This window comes from Bemisia tabaci, chromosome 4, assembly GCF_918797505.1.
Source record: "Bemisia tabaci chromosome 4, PGI_BMITA_v3".
Lineage (NCBI taxonomy): Eukaryota > Metazoa > Arthropoda > Insecta > Hemiptera > Aleyrodidae > Bemisia > Bemisia tabaci.
In genome coordinates, this window is record NC_092796.1 from 55,975,454 (window position 1) to 55,993,323 (window position 17,870).

General features: G+C 39.7%; 1 protein-coding gene across 1 annotated transcript; it reads left to right on the forward strand.

The window, feature by feature from the left end:
- Nucleotides 1–251: 251 nt before the first annotated feature.
- Nucleotides 252–16,495, forward strand: LOC109039331 (troponin C, isoallergen Bla g 6.0301). Its single transcript, XM_072300099.1, has 5 exons — nucleotides 252–395; nucleotides 6,778–6,805; nucleotides 10,805–10,948; nucleotides 12,513–12,764; nucleotides 15,829–16,495. Exons 1-5 carry the CDS (start codon nucleotides 393–395, stop codon nucleotides 15,855–15,857), a joined length of 456 nt encoding a protein of 151 aa, XP_072156200.1. The 5' UTR covers nucleotides 252–392; the 3' UTR covers nucleotides 15,858–16,495.
- The last annotated feature ends 1,375 nt before the right edge of the window (nucleotides 16,496–17,870 follow it).

The following is a 17,870-nucleotide window of genomic DNA, read 5'->3' on the forward strand; positions in this document are numbered from 1 at the left end:
GCTCCGCGGAGAAGATGCATAACGTAGCGTTATAATCAGCTTTAAGCCGCTGTGCGAACTCCACAAGGCGACGACGGCTGGAAATCGACTAAAGTTCCGCGTCGATTCCACAGAAAACCAAGAATCCAGCTATTTACAAAACCCGGCGGCTTCACGTCAAAACGGCGTGAAACTCGAAAACACGCGCGGCACCCACGAGGAGGGCGGGGGGAGGGGGAAGGAGGGCGCTTTGGAAACAGCTACAGCGGCGAAGCGTCGTTCGGTAGGGGCCTCGCGTTTGGAAATAGAACGAGATCAACCCGATCTCTCCAGTAAAATTTCTGAAATTGTGAAGCGTCGAAAACACGCTCAAGGAGTAACACATCGTCTCGACCGCCCAAACACAACACACAATGGTGAGTCAATCCGCCTTCTTTTCGCTCGGGGCGCTTTTTCGCCCGGCCACTAACACTAACGCACTTATGATTCTCGGTCTTAGGCCGCGGTTAATGAGTTGTATCAACAGGTGGTCGAGTAGCCGCCCTCCCGCCGTCTTTTAATAACCTCAAAGTTCAGGATTCGGTGAAAGTTTCGCCGCTGGATCCCCTCAGACGCATCGCGCCAGCTTTTAAGGGATTCCACCCCTCGCTCTCGGCCATCTATTCTTCCCGTTTGGTCCGACCCGTACCCCCCGTCGTATCATTTCGGGAGTGCGTAGGTGCATTAAAATCAGGGGGATTCCCTCCCAAGATTTATTGAATCCTCCCCGGAAGCTTATTGGAAAAGTCTCTCGGTTGTTTCATTCAAATTTCCAGGCGGCTCCATGAACGTAAAATGCGAAAAATATGTCGAGGAATACCGCTTGAACTGAATGAAAGGTGAATATGGGTCATTATTAAGGTTTCCACTTTTTTCAGTCAATTTGGCTTTATTTGCTGGGGGCAGAATAAACCACAAGATAGGGTACGAACCTGGGCACCACAATATGCGTGCAAGACTATAAGCGCTTTAAAACTTTTCGGCTTCAATTTATGGATGATAAAGTAACGGCTCTTCTCCACGCGGAACTTCCCGCTTACAATAAAACCAATCAAATCGAGTGATGTACTAACTAATTATGGTAAAATTAACGATGAAAGAATTTTCCTGTGTACTAACTTTTTGTCGATAGGATCAAAGATACCTTGCACTAGACAAAGGGAAGGGGGGGCGTGAAACAAATCTCTAGGCATTTGCCTAATAGACTACGCCCATTGCCTAATTCGGCTTACGTTGGAATGTACTGTTGATACTGTAAACAATGAAGGTTAAAATCACGAATATGAGTTGATTTGGGTTTAATTTTTTTCCAACGAGTTCTGCGTGAGACTTTAACGAGAAACATATGGTTTTATGGTTCGTTTCTTACCCTGCGCATACAGTTGTCCATTGAGCCCTCAATACAACAATGATAGAAATATTTTAAAAACCCTCCGTTTTAAAAATACCTTAATGAAATATATGTAAATAAACAAAAATCGTCAAGTACACATACTCATACAATGAACTTTTGAAATCCTGTACAGCATGATCAAAATTACATTAGTTCATGAAAGGTGTATACAAGGAGGAGAGGATCAGCCGCTTACGGTCAGAATTTGCGTTGTGTTATATTTCAAGGCGAATTTTATATCTGAATTCGCAACCGGTTAAGGTTCCAGAGGCATAACAGTTTAAATTTGTTTGTTCTCTGTAATTGTATACGCGGAAAGTCATAATTTAATAGGTGTTCCCTGGATACTATTTTGAATAGAACGTACGAAAATACAAACAAATTCCGCAAAATCATCTTACTTTAAGTCTAGAGTCCGAACTTGAACGACATATTAGGCTCCTAATACGGAAAAACAATTCCATGATTTTGACAAATTTCAAGGTAGACGCGGACCTCCCTTGAAATTTACACGATTCGCAGTACATTTTCTTTCTTATTTTGTATTTTTTGTAGCGGTGAATTTATCGTAATCCCTCTCAAGGACCCACTTCCAAAATTGTACTTCTAAAGTTTACTCCAAGTTTGAAGAAATTGTCTTTATTTTTATGATGTCGTGGTAAAGATTTCCTTGAACCTTCCATTGTCACGATTTCAACCCAACGACAGAACGGGACCCCCAAAGAAAATGAGCTTTTTCAGGAATGGCTAAAGGTTCATACAATAGCCTCGCGATTGTCTTGAACTGCTTCCTGTAGAGTCTCCACATAAATTTTCATATAATTGCAAAACATTTTGATAAGATTTTTACAACTTTTGGTCGTACATGGAGTGGTTGAATGGGCAAAGAATTTGGCAACAGCGCGGTGAAGTGGTGTATTTGGTGCTCAATTGGTCGTGTCAACGCGCATCCCCCATTCAATGCATACAAAGCTATTATTTGTGCGGATCAAGACTCCAATAAATTATCCCCGGTCGTATTTATCCTAAGCCCCCAAATCTCCTTACTGATGGGTCGGATTATTTTGTTGGCTATTCAATATAGCAAATCATCTTTGCCAGTACTTGCGAGATTCGTCTCGTTCCAATCCGAGGAGATGGATGGTTTTTCTCTTTCTGAAGTGGAACAGAAGGTATCCGAATTTTCGGGCGATTTCGATTTCTGTCGATGATATGAATACCCAGTGATTTCGCAAAGTTTGTTACTATTTAACATAAAAAGTTGAAAGCCTCGCGTTTGACTTTCTCATAGAGATTATCCCATACCAACTCGGAGACATTTGGACATTTTAACTAAAAAAAAAAAAAAAAAAAAAAAAAAAAAAAAAAAAACCTGGACTATACAGAAACAAACTGCAATAGTAATCAGTACGGAAAAGTAATATTATTAGGACATTTTTTTGCGTCTGTTAAAGAAACGCCACTTAGTTCGTTCGATCTAAAAAAGAAAAGTTTTCATCAAATGATGAAAAAGCTCTACGAGCTGGAATAAAATCATAAAAATGATAATATTAATATTATAATTACGGCTGCAAGCTGGATTTTGGCGTGATTCATCCACATACGAACAATAACATCAATAGAATGCATATTTCTTGGAACAGAAAACAACTGCGGCGTGCAGTATACTTTTTCGCCTACCTCGAGAAATGAAGGAGTAGTAGTAAAAAGATGTACCTCAATAGAAAATAATGAGGAGAACTTACGAAAAGAATTGTATTGAATTAAGTACCGCTTGTACCTCTTTAGGTTCCCAATCCAAACTTTAAAGGTTATTTGTACAAATAAAACTAAAAATTCAGCATCGTTAAATCTAATGGAATCATGCATCAGTTTTTGGATAGGATCGAGTTAGAAGTCGCGAGCTCAATTGTTTTTGACTAGTTACCCGAACTGGTTCATATTTTAATTTTTTTTGTCGCAGCAAAAAATAGCATCATTACTTTGCACAAAAATTGAGGGCCGTAAAGGACAAGGCGCATTAGTGCAGTTTTTGCTATTGGTACATATGTTTAAAGTTTTGAAACTACATGGAGCCTAATGCCGGAAAGAAAGTTCAAACCCACCTTTTGGGTTGAATTCTGTATTGTAGTTTCCGTTTGATTTGTGACTAAATTCGACGGACAATACGGGAAACTCCAGAATCAACGGAAGTTTTAGGTTCCTTTGCACTTTACCATCTTAGCCGAACTTTTGTTCCATTTTTTTCTCTCAGTGTAGTCAGGGTTGAAATCAATAACATCTCAATTTTTCCAAAAACTGCGTTCATAACCCTTATTCTCCACGCCCTTCAATCATTTTAATGACGATGCAATTTCATGATAGATCTGATAGATCCATGTTTCATAAAAAAGTGTTCTACAAACCCCAATAATGAAACGCTCTAAACACAGAGAAAAAGTGTCAGGTTTTATCCCCTAAAATTGTGGCTCTACCCCAATTTGTCGGATGATATGGACATTTCTAATTAATTGTATTAGTACCGCAACTCGAGTTAGGGTAGTACCGCAACAACATTTGGGTTAGTTACCTAATTTATTGGGGTACTACTATAATTAATTGGGGTGCTACCATAATTAATTGGGGTACTACCACAATTAATTGGAGATGTCCATATCATCCAAAACCTCGTGCTTTTTTTCCCCTAAAAAAACCTGAGCCTCTCTCGATAATTGCGGCTCAAATTGTATGAATAAACTTCCCCTATTGTTAGGTGAAACGCGGAGGTGTCCAGTGGCACGCAGGTATAGGATGACAGTCATCGCGGAGGGCGTAAATAGCTCCCGAGTTAGCACCATTGATAGGAATCAATGAATGACTCGAATTACAACCGTCGACGTCGCTCCGCGTCAGGAGTGTACACCCTCGCCGCTCCCCCCCCCCCCCCCCAGGAGGAAAGGGGAGGCCTTGACCCCGTCCCCGTTGCGCCGCTCTGATCTTCCGCCCTAAGCGACAACCGCCCAACTCCTCGAGCGCACCGCGCGTGACATACGCGGTTTTCGGCGGACGCGGCAGTGATATCCTCCGCTCGCTTTGAGTGGCCAACTCGTGTTCGGAAAAAGAAAACGAGGAGAAATTGAACCCCGGCCAAGAGCGGACGGGCCCGTGCGGTGAACGCGTGCGAGTTTGACTAATTCGACAAAACGAGGATAGCTCCGTCGTCCTAAGTCAAAACGCCGTATCAGCATTCGAATGTTGCCGAATTTTCGCTTTTTTGGAAAATATTTATCGCTGGAAAAAGTTGCGAATATTTGGATTGCATTTTGCAAAAAGGAACCACTAGCATTGCAATGTTGCTAAGATTGTGCAACTTCTCTTGTCTTGGAGGAAAACCCCGATTATCCATTAATAGTTTCTATTTTACTCGCTAAAAACTGTGAATTTAAGACAAAAATTACCATCTAAATTTCATAGTTTTTCACGATTTCCGCAATTTTATTGCAAAGGATGAAGTTGCACAATCTTAGCATCATTTCAATGCTAGTGGTTCCTTTTTCGAAAATGCAATCCATTTATCCTTGAAATTATCAGACTTTTTAGATCAAATTACGAAGGAAATCCTTTGAAAAGTCGGAAGAGGAACATTCACAACTTTTCCTGGAAACTCGTGATGTGTCGAGGGAAATTTGGCAACGTCTGACGGCTCATACGGCGTTTTTCACTTGGCGCGGGAGAGCTCTTGGTGTAAATTCTCGGAGGCGGGTGCCGAGTCGGGAGTATCACGCAACCGCCTGAAAAATTAGAGCAACAGGCGCGTTTTCCCGCTGCTCGGCTCCGAGCTGCGAAAACTTGCGCGACGGATCGAGGGAGTCGTGTTTGTTTTCGAGGTATGAGCGAAATGGCGCTCACTTCCGCTTGTTCAACGAAGCTCTACATTTTATGGTTTCTTCTCCAGATTTCAACGAGTGAAAGGAAAAGAAAAACATGCACACTGTCATACCAGGACTCTCGCGAGGGTAAATTGGTTGCCCGGCTGACAAAAAAGCGTAACTCACATCAGTGGCGGTTCTCCAAATTTAGCAACATTGTTTTTCCTCCATTTAAATTTATGTTTAACAATCGATTCTTGGTGAGGCAGCTTGACTCACTTAAGATCGACATTTATAATGGAATTAAATCGTCTTGACTGACAAAAGGGAGTAACTAAAATTTGAGATTAGCCCTCGGAAAGCACTGAGTTATGTGGACAACATGACTCATCGTCGAGTGTAGTTAGGCCCAAATGTCAGGAGGGCGACGAAATGGGGAAAAAAGTGTTGCCAACATTCAAAATTGCCACTGCTGCACATTCTGATGAGCCCGGAAAAGAATTATTATTATTAGGACGAGAGAGTTCATCTCGAAATGTAGATACATCCTTGTGTCAGGAAGGCAACGAATTGTTGCCCACGCTAACAGCTTTTGCGTCCCCTCCCCTTCCCCACAGTCAGTGAGTGGAGGTTGGCGGAAAAAGCACAGTTGGATGCACGGATGATCTTCTACGATGAAAAAACCATAAGTAGAGTTTAAGCACATTTTTCAGGAATCAGCGCTGAAATCCTCAAGTTTGAAAATTATCTAATATGCTTCAAAATAAAGACAGCGACGACGAAATCCCCAAACCATATTTCTTGTTTGCGGTGTTTTAAAATCTCCGCGGCCATTTTATTTTCACGTAAAAAACGATATAGTGCTGAGCAGTAACTGTTGTAAATCAAATGGAGCTAGGTGATATGGCAGTACTGCTGAGACCTATAGTCTGTAGGGCTGGACCCTAACGTTTTAGGGCTCAGCACTACTGTCATACTGGCTGGCTCCATTTCACCTGAACAGCGTTAGTCCTCAGCACTATATCGTTTTTTCCGTGTTTCGAAAGGAGACAATTAACATCATCCTGTGAAGTTCTCATAAAATTTTCTCCTCACAGAGGGGAAAAATTAACTGGTACAATACATCAAATGGAAAGGAGCTGATGTTGTCATTCATTCTTAATAAGTTTTTCATTTGAACAATGTTAGTTGCGAAACATTAATTTCTAAATTAGTGAACTATTTTCAAACTCTCTCTGTGTCCATCACCAAATTTTGGCCAGATACCAACCGTTAAAAATTACTCCATTCTATTTTGTCAAGTGATCTACGTCTGAAAGCAATCATAGCTGCGCATTCTCTAAGATCATCACTAAAAACGATTTAATCAAATAGCTACAATTTTGTAATATTTATTTCCAGAAGTGAAACTGGAACAAGGTAATTTGTAAAATTTTCCAATAATATTGTGAAGAAGCAAATGTTTGCTCAAAAAGTATGCTAAACCTAAGCTCAGTATTTGTTTTATTTTTGTTGCAGGACGATTTACCACCAGAACAGATTTCAGGTAAGACATCTAGTTTCGTTGCTTTATAAGCAAACATTTTTATATACTGTATTGCTACAGTTGTACATTTATTTTAAGTATGGAAATCTATTCAAAATAGAGTTTATAAAATCTCACACTAGTCGTGACTTCTGAAATTTTTTTTTTGTAAAAAAATGCGGGTAAAAAAAGGCATTTCACTTTCTCAGTAGCTGTTGACATTTTTGGCACAGGATGGAGCTTAAGTGGTTAAAAAGTATAACTAACTGATTTACAAGAGCATTTCCACTCAACTCACAACTTTGATTATTGGCCAAACACTATGTACGGAACTAGGGGGTCGGGGGGCCTGGGCTTGCCCTCCAGAAATCTACTTGACCCCTCTCAAAAAATGTACGGAATTTCGCTAGGTAAGAGTGACAGTATAAGTGTATAAGTATGTAGCATATTCCTCATCTTGGAAATTGTGATCAATTTATCTGTTAGAGGAGCTTAGAATTGCTCTTGAGACGACTTAATTTTTCGACGATTTTCGGAAGGGCCCTGGAACCCCCTTTAAATCTAGGAAAATTTCGCAAACTTTCCTTTGGAGCTATAAGGGCGTCTTGCAGGCGCAGGCAGATCCCCCGTCAGTGGAGTGGTTTTTTTGTGCCCCCAGATCACCCGTGATGAAATGCCCCGCGCTGGAAGTCACTAGTTCCGCCCATGCCAATGACTCCCACTAACTCGCTACTTTCCTCACTCGGATTTGCTCATATTTTGATCGTGTACTCAAGGTTTTCGCCTCATGAATTTAAACTGCCATGAAAGCAGGGTCAGTGCTCATGAAATTTAGCGTTGACAGAATCTCGAATGATTTGAAAACAGCTACAGCCACGAGAGTGGCCGAGCGGGATGAGTAGCGTCTTATGTCACAATGAAAATCCTCGATAATATATTTTGATAATAGAGCGCGTATGCTAGAGCGGAGCTAATAGCACTAAATATAGCCACACATGTAAACATTCGCGGACGGGGAGAGAGAGGGGAGCGTGCGTCATGTTCACGAGTCGCTGAAAAAAAGAGGGAGAAGAAGAAAAAAGAAACAAGGAGACGGGATCATTAAAATCCCACTCAAATCTTGAAACGCTGCTCCCGACAACAACTCTGATATGATATATGAAAATGCGGAGCTACACAGTGAGTAGACTAATTAGACGCTTCCCTGTCACTCTTGTTGCCACGTAGGGGAAAGTTTCATTTTCACTCTGCGCACAGGCCATAAATGGTGGATGCTACGTCATAAGAACCTTAGAGTCTGAATTTTAGAGGTAACACAGGTCTGCAAACAAGATTTTTTTGGGAAACGCTGGAGATATCGTCACCTTCCAGCCAAAGTATTACAAGCGCCATGCAACGTTAATAAATTTTCGCCGTCATTTAATTGTTGAGAAATTGGACTGCATTTTGTAATTTGGAGCTGTAAATTCTGGCTCATCTGAAAAAACGCTTTTGTGCGTAAGGAAACTAATGGCTCATATGTTGTTATTAAACCGGGCTACAATGTATAGTTCCAAATTGCAAAATGTAGTCCAATTGTTGATGGATCTGTTTGAAAATTTCACTGAATTTTATCGGCAGCACAGAAAACATTCAGTGAAATTTTCGAACAGCTTCGTTGAGCAATTTTTCTGTAAAAAAATAAACTAGCGGCGGAAATTTTGAAACGTCGCATGACGCTTGTGATATTTTGGCCAGAAGGTGACAATATAATGCTTGGTTATTTTGTAATTTTTAACACCGAGTCCGAGATTGGCCTCAGTTCTTTTCTCTATATCCACCTTCTTCCAGAAAATCGAGATTTTCATAAAATTCTTCCTCTAAAAATTAGTGCAAGACGATGGTAGAATATAACCAAGGCCATTTTCGAATTCAACAATGGAAAAGACAAGGGGAAATTTTTTTTCTCATGTCTAAACATTTTTCTCACTAAGGCTGTGGCTTTTCCGGGCAAACGGCGCATGATCCGCCCATTTATCTCCACATAAAATTTGTTCATTTCTTGCGCAACTCAAAGGACGTGAGAGTTATTTTTTGCAGGTGTCTACTGGGGCTTTATTCCCGTTTACGATTTGCTGCTGAGGTCGGAAATGACCTAAATTATTTTCCATTACCATTCATTTTTCCAAAAGAATGAAATTTCCAAAAATACATATTATCTGGCGCATGGAAAAGGCATTTTTTGGGGTAAAAAAACCGATAAGTGGCGAATAACGGAAAAGATTCACGGCCATTTTCCATTTCACCATCAAAAAGTAAGAGGGAATCTAAGCTGAATGAAATAATTTTCACGTCCTTTTAGGTGCAAAATAAACGGACCAGTTATACACAGAGGTATATCACCGGTAAAACTACCAGACCACGAATCTCGTTTGCGGAGTTTTATGACGCATTTTTTTTGAAAGAGAACACATCAATATCAATTCCCAGAGTTTTTACGGAGTTTTCATGGAGCAGAAAAGAAAAATCACGGAAGTTTTCAAGAATCGACGTTGAATAGTTTCCCATGAGTTTTCTTACTCGTATCGGTCATCACGATCGGGCTGAAAACAGCCATTTGAGCTCACAGCTTCTATTACAATATGCTGTCATGCTAAGGAAAAAGGCCGTATGAACCTTCAGGCGTTGCCAAATTTCCCCTGGAAAATCACTCATTTTCAGGAAATTTTTTGAATGTACGTCTACCAATTTCTCAGATAATTTTATTCGTAATTTGATCTAAAACTTCTGAAAATTTCAGGGAAAAATATTCATAATTTTCCTTAAAAATAAACATTTTATCGAAGGAAATTTGGCAACTCTCGAATGTTCATACGGCGTTCTTCCTTAGCAAGGCAGTATGGGTCGTTGTCATAGTTTTTCCTTGAATGAGTGGAGCATAAACGAAAGCGACGAAGGGACTTATGCGAGGGATGGAGGAGGGGGCGTGAAGCGCCCCGGGGCCGGAACAGATGGACATTATGGCTAGTCCGTCCCTGCAAGATGTCTTCTAGGGCTCTGCCAACTACGACCGTGTCTAATACCCTAATATACATAATTACTAGCTTCACACCCTGACGGATCACCCGGGGGCCAAATATTTTCCACATTCCCGTGCCTCTAAAATAATGAAATGACACTAGTTACAATTCGCCGCGCAATTTATTCATAAAACAGTTTCTTTGATGAAGATAATTGCCGTGGATAATTGCCGCTAATTTATGTTGATGTGTGCCCGAAGGACCATTTCTTTTGTTTTATGATACAAACAAACACCGTAATACAATAGTAAAGTAGGGGACAAAATTTAGAGGACCCACCTTGGCTGACAGTTATAGGATTTTTATCGCAGTATTTTACCGAAATTCAATGGTTGCAGAGATGATAGATATGATTTTTACTTTAAATAAAGGCATGAAACCCAGGAGCATACCGTTGCCAAGTGGTAAAATGACAAATCGTTATGAGGTTGAAGTCGGAAAATGCGTGTCGCATTACAACGTTTCAAAATTCCGGAATATGTTCTATTTTTTAAAAATGAAAAGGGCCTTGAACTTGTTTGTGAATATAATTGAATGAGTAAAAGTCACGGACAATGCCACTAAATTGGCTTGGTTAATTATTTTTTGAAAAAGAAAAAATGAGCGGAGATATGCGACGTCCCAGTCGGAACAGGAACGCATTTTCTGACTTAAACCATCGATATTCATCCCAGTAAACTTCGACAATTTCGGAATTTGGCAGAGATACTCAAGTAATAAGGTTTTTATCGGTGAATGTTGATTCAGCAAACTTCATCGACAATTCAACACCTTAACTTCAATGTTTCACAGATTTAAAGGGGAATGCATACCTTTGGTAAGGTAAGTTGAAGACCGCAGAAATAGAAAACTTAGTATGATAAGGTTTAGGGTTTGTATTTTTACCGTCAAATTTGTAGCGAAATATGCACCACTATACTGTGAAACATTTCAGTCATGATAACTTTTCTTTTTGTTTCAGTTTTAAGGAAGGCTTTTGATGCCTTTGACCGAGAAAGGTCAGGCTCCATCCCCACTGACATGGTGGCTGACATCTTGCGTCTGATGGGACAGCCTTTCAACAAAAAGATTTTGGATGAACTTATCGAGGAAGTAGATGCAGACAGTAAGTTATTTTTTCTTTAAATTTTCATAAAAATTAGGTACATATTCTTATTCTATCTCCGCTTCCGGAATTTTTGACTGGTTTCACATGGGACATTTTTTATGATAAATTTTAATTATGAAGTAATAAAACATTGATACGAGAAAAGTAGGTGACGTAATATATGAACGGCCCCTTATGCTCATCGTTAAATGAGGAAGTCTAACGGGCAACTTTTCGAACTCCGGAAAGGGGTTTGTGGTATCACGTGAAAATGAAGGAAAATCATAGCTTTTCGCCAGTCTCAAATTACTGTTTAAGAATGAGGGTATTAAGCTCGCATCGTTATTTGAGGAAATCAAACGCGCAACTATTCAAACTCCGGAGTAGGTATGTGGTATCAAGTGAAAATGAAGGCAAATCATAGCTTTCCGCCTGTCTCTTACCGTTTATGAATGAGGGTATTGGGCTCGCATCGTTATTTGAGAAAATCCAACGCGCAACTAATCAAGCCCCGGAACGGGTATATGTGGGATCACGCAACAATGAAGGAGAATCGTAGCTTTTTCACTTGTCTAAAAAAACTGACCGAAATATAGGTATCCGCTAGTGACCTCGCTAGTCCGATAGCATCAGTTTGATCGTATGACTCAGGGTATGACTATCAATAGGTATACAGATTAATGGTATTCATAATCGCAGCATACTTTTACTGTTCTTGGTTCTAAAGCATTAATCCATTTTTCATCCGGATCGCAGCGCCATGTTGTTTTATACACGCATAATTGATTCTTGCTATCTGCCTGGAAGTAAGAACAACTCAATTCATTTTTTTAAAGTTAAGGATTATCCAGGCTTGCAATCCAACAAAACATAACAGATGAGCGGCTTAGAAGACAAAGCGCACAAACGTAGTTTTTGCTATGTCGAGAAATACACGTTTAAAGTTTCGAAATTACACGGAGCCTCATGGCAGAAAACAATTACAAATACTCAACTTTTGATGCTTAAAAATTGGATTTTAGAGGTTAATTTTCTCCAGAATGTAATTTGGACCGCGCTATGTGGAAATGAACGAAGCCACATTCGATATTTGTCAAATTTAATTGGGCAGTATAATTTTTTGCGTGAAAACGGTTGTTCGGATTTTTGTACAAATTTCAGTGAATTGTCTGCACAGTGCGAAGAAAATTCCTGAAAATTTTCGAAGGGATCCGCACTAATGTTTTCTTGTAAAGCATCAAATTGCCTAGTTAATTTTGGCAATAGCCGATGTGGCTCAGTTCCTTTCTGCTGAACGCGGTCAATTTAGGACTAGTTTCAGTGAAAATCATTAATATCTCAATTTTCGTCGCTCCTCTGACGTAATGGCGTATCTTGATTTCCACGTGAACCCTGTTATCCATATGACTCCATGCTTTCCAGGGCTCATGTCGAAATTGAGATACGCCCTTACGTCAGAGGAGCGATGTTTTGTCAAACACTGCATTTGTACCACTAGCCTCTGAAATCCCTCCCATAAGGTCGAGTAAATTCGTAAACGGGTAATTTCAAGAGAAGCTAATTTTTTTTGGTCGTGTTTCAGAATCCGGGCGGCTGGAATTCGACGAGTTCGTAACGTTGGCTGCTAAGTTCATCGTTGAGGAGGACGACGAGGCCATGCAGAAGGAACTGCGAGAAGCCTTCCGACTCTACGACAAAGAGGGTAACGGATACATCCCGACCTCCTGCCTCAAAGAAATCCTCCGTGAGCTCGACGACCAACTCACCAACGAAGAGCTGGACATGATGATCGACGAAATCGATTCCGACGGCTCTGGAACAGTCGATTTCGATGGTAAGCATGGTCGCAACATTCGTATCAACCTCTCATAAGCGTCCAGCCCACGCACAAACTAGGGGACTGCTCTAACGTCCTGCACTGAAAAAAAAAATCTCGGTGTATTTACTAAAAAAAGGGTAAAATTACCAAGAATTCAGGGTTCTATTTGATCCCAGTTTTTTCTTGGTAAAATTACCATTTATGGAATTGGTAATTTTACCGAGAAATCTCCGTAAAATTATTGAACTTTCTCGGTAATTTTACTGGACCTTGGTAAAAACACCAATGTTTTTTATCGACTGTGGTAGAATTACCAAGATAAAATGGCAAAGTTACCGGGAATGGATTACCAATAAAAGTGGTATTCTTACCTGAAAAAAACAATAAAAATACCGGTTTTTAGGTAAGCTTACCAGTCTGTCTTGGTAAAATTACCAATGATTGGTAAAAAAATGAGATGGTAAAGGTGCCAACGGACCTTAGTAAAAACGCCGAGAATTTTTTTTCAGTGTGAGGAAAAACGCCGTATGAGTATTCGAATATTGTCAAATCTCCTCTCACAAAATATGCATTTTTGGAGAAAGTGATTGATATTTTCCCTTGAAATTTAAAGATTTTTTGGATCAAGTTTCGAGCAAAATCCTCCAATTTTTCGGAGGAGGAATATTCACAAATTTTCTTGGAAATTCATTATTTTCCCAAGGAAATTTGACAACGCCTGATGGCTTATACGGCGTTTTTCCTTAGCATGTCAGTGTTTCCTTTCAAAGATCTTTGGCCTGACAATCTTTGAGGGTAACCGATGTGTTCGGGATACATCACACATAAGATCTTGAGATTTTCAAGGGATTCGGTGCAAAAATGACTGAGAAATTGAAGAATTAGTGCCAGTTTGAGAGCCTCAGTTTGTGTGTGGGACAGACGCCATAGATTAAGATGATTATAAGTAATCAAGGTAGGAATTCGTCCACCACGCTGCGCTATTGCATATCGATAGCCAAAGTGAGACACCACGTATCTCCATTACAGGATTTTGAAATTTCCGTTACTATTTTTTCTTTCGAAGAGAGTAGAAGCCAACCTCACAGCATGAAATGTATGCAGAATATTTTTATAAAAGTGAAGAAAAATTCTCGAAGTTTTTAAGAAATTACGTTCTATTTTCCCAAAATAAAGCATGACAGAAAGTCTTCAACGTCACAAAGGTAGATATGTGGTTCCGCACTTTGGCCTTTGAGAAGCAACAATATATTATAGCAATCTACAAATTAATGCAACAAACCGATCCATAACTTGTAACAGCATCAACGTTGCGTATAGTATGACATTAAATTTGCGAAGGAGCATCAATAAATTTAAATCGAAAATTTCGAAAACAGATTTCGGTCATTGACTCAAGGCATGTGAAAGAGGCAGCGTTCTGGCATTTCTCGCTTATAGTTTGAGTCAATGAGTGAGGTTCTTTTTAGGAGTTTTCGATATTAATCTTTAACGAGTCTTCACTAATTCAATGCCATATACTCAGTATTAATACTACATGAGTTCATAGCAGAGTGCCACGCCCTTGGGCCAAAGTCTAAAGCCTTCTTGCAAATCTGACCCTGAGTGCTTTACGCTTATTCTCAACAGTTCGCCTTCAAAAATTTGGCAGGCAATTTGAGCGACTTCGCAGTGGTAGTAGTTTTATAGCATTTTCATTCAGTTTTGACAGGAAAAGGATATGGAGTTACATTATGAACAATGCTTTACGCTTGCCCTGACCAGTCCCCCTATAAAAATTTGACGTACAAAATTCGAAAGTTCGAAGGTTGCATTCTAGAAATCATTGTTTCGAGGGGGACGATTCAAAGTTGTAATCGGTGAATATTTGAGACTCGAATTTTTCTCATTAAATATCAAATTATTTTTTTTTCTCTTCTTGCTAATGAATTTCTAACGGTCTATTCTATAGGCTTTTTGGAAAGCGTTTTTCGTTAAAAGCTCAAATCCGATTTTTCATCGCAGCTTGAAAAAAATCGCTCTCCTGAAAAATTTGCTTCCCTAAATATTCCTGTTCCCCCAAACGCTCTCACGTTCGCGTGGAGTTGCAAGTTCAGGTAATCCTCGACTGGGATAAATGAGTCAGATGTTTGTATTACAGAATAGGTTTGTAAGTTTTAATGACTCGCCAGTTGCCCTGGTGGTCACCTCGGCTAACTTCAAGTCAGTAGCTCCCACTCCCGAGTCCCAGTAGGTTTGCACATGCAATTAGGGCTTAAAAATTTAATGAGCTAACTCAACTTTCTTTTCTTTATAATGTGTTTCATTTTTCTTCCTTTAGTAACAATTCGCCCGCGACGGTTCGAAAATTGTTTGTAATTTTGAGAATAATTTTTCAATCGTCAAAACACTGTAGCAGGCAGTTTAATAAATGCTCAGCAATATTGTTTTTTGGAAGTTTACAGAGTTTGTACATGTACAAATTATCATATGAAAAAAAAACCACTAAGAAGTGGCCCGAACTGTATGTAACAAGGTGGAGAAATGGTGCTGAGTTCACGCCATTTCGCGGGGAAACAAAGCCAAGAAATTCCACAAATTAAATTAAATTTAATTAAATTTTGACTCTAATTTTAATTTTTGGAATTTCTTGACTTTGTTTCCCCGCGAAATGGTGTGTACCCAGCACCATTTCTCCACCTTGTTACAAATCAACATATCGATGGGGAAACTACCAGACCACGTATCTTAGTTTGCGACGTTGCGACTTACTGTCATACTTTATTTTTCAAATGTAAAACGACTCAACGTCAGTTCTGGAAAACTTTTGTGATTTTTCCTCTCTGCGCGATGGAAAGTCTGCGAAACCCCCAAGGAGGGATATTGATTCTTCCTCCTCCAAAAACATAAAATGGAGCGGAAATTTTTAAACAATGCAAACGAGATACGTGGCCTGGTAGTTTCACCGTCGAAATAGATGTGTCTTGTATGTTTTTGATAAAAAGCTCTGGATTGACTCATGCAAAAATGTTTTTTTTCTCTCTTCTTTTCCTCCATTTTTTCCTCTCTCTTTACACTCTGTTTCGTGTCGCTGTTTCAGAATTCATGGAGATGATGACTGGAGAATAAGCGTCACTTTCAAGAAGGAGAGGTGACAATCATGAACCAACCGACAGCCTCCACAACTTGCAAATTCTTGGAACTCTACTTCACTCCGATGGCTCCGCATAATGTCTGCTCGCGAACAAATCCTGCCATTCGGCGCACGCCTCAAACCCAATATCATTCTGCTCAACTGCACTAGTTCGTTCCTCATTCTACGGGTTGAAATTTTAACACAGACTCCATTAATGCTGAGAATTTTCAGACGAATTCTGAGAATCTCGAAACCAACTTCCTTCGTATGTGCAAGCCTCAAAAGCTTCGCGAAGTCCTACCTCACCCTGATCGCATGAATTTATTGGGTATTCACGTGAATTTGGCAAAAGCACAAGTGGTCACTCAATCTAATGACGAGCTCCTGGCAGTTCATCTTGCGGGACGGACGGAAACATTTCACCTCATTAAACTTGCCCTCTTTTCCTTTGTAATATACCTCGTCCCATTCATCGCCCCCACCCGATCGCATATTAATACCACCTATTTAATTGTTTAATGTATTATTTATTTTCTTATTTATTCAAATATTTTTCTACTTAAACTTTTATCTCGTTATTTTTTGTGTATGTCTGTTCATTTACAAATATACATGAAGAGTTTTGACATCATTGCGTAGCATTTTATTCACCTCTTGGCATAGTTTTTGTATGATTCATGCCATTTCCCGACATGGTGTGTATTATTTAGCAAAAGTAGGTACCTTGCACCCATGTGAACTTTGAGAAGTCTCTTTTTGTGAAAATGTAGATAAGTTGTTTTTAATCTTGAGTATCCTATTGAAAAAGAAATCTCGCTCACGCGTATATATGTACTCGAATCAGTGCAAATGCGGAAACGACCCATATTTCAAAATTGAATAATTTCAGCCATTGGTTTCAAAGCTTGAAATGAATTTTAAGAGTCAAACGCAATTCTTCTTTTATTAATTTTAACTGTCATAAATTAAAAAAAAGAGCAAAAATTTACAACTTTCTGATTGCTGCTGGACGATACTAAAATTTACAGCTTGCTCCAGTCATGTTTCGTTTACGATAAAAATCCAATTTTATTTTTATTTTTCGGCTTTTTGCAGTTTGATCCATTTCTTGAACCTCATTACAAGCTCTAGAACTTCATTAAATGACCGTTACGGTCTTGTCCGGTTTTATCGTTTCATGCTGATTTTTTCACACTCAGCGAACATTATTTTTCCTCATCCACACATTATTCGGCAACAGTTCTGTGAGGTTGTCATTGTCACTACTTTCCGGATAACTTGGTGCGAGGGAAAATTGCCATCCATTTATTTAATGCACAAAAATATTGGCGCGTGACTGAGGCTCTTCCTCTTTCTTTGACAGATTTGATCTTTGTCACATAATCCTCTCATTCCGATTTTTCATTCCGCTCCTATTATGAAATGTCAAACTTGATAATTGAATTTCAGAAAGATTTCTAAGATCAAATACCTGGCATTGGGTGGGATTTTTGGCGGCCCGCTCTTGGCACATGCGAGCAGTGGTTGCCAGAACTCGGTTTTCTCCCCGCATTCGAAGCGAAACAAAAACAAGCAGTGAACTCCAACACAATGTGTTGATAAGGCGCGTCATTAACTCGCACATATCAACCCCTTTAGTTTTCATTTACAGAGATTTCAAAAAAGGCAAGCAGCACAACAAGAGAATTCACGATCCAACACTGCAAGGTCAACGACGCACCTTCACGAGACCGTGTATTGTGAATCTAGAAAGCTATTCGAACAAAGGGTATCCCGGGTTAAGCATGTCAAAATGCCCTTGTGAACGGATTTTTATTTTAACCATTTTAAGTCATCAAGGGTGTCCTAAAACTTAGGTTTTGGGGAATTTTAGCCCCCCAACCCCCTCCGCCCCCCCTCAGACCCCAAAAAACCGCTTTTTGGGGCTATTTTTGACTATGCTAACGTCTTTTCCTCATAACTTTCGTAATTTTCGATGGAATTGAACCAAAATTTGTCAGAATCTA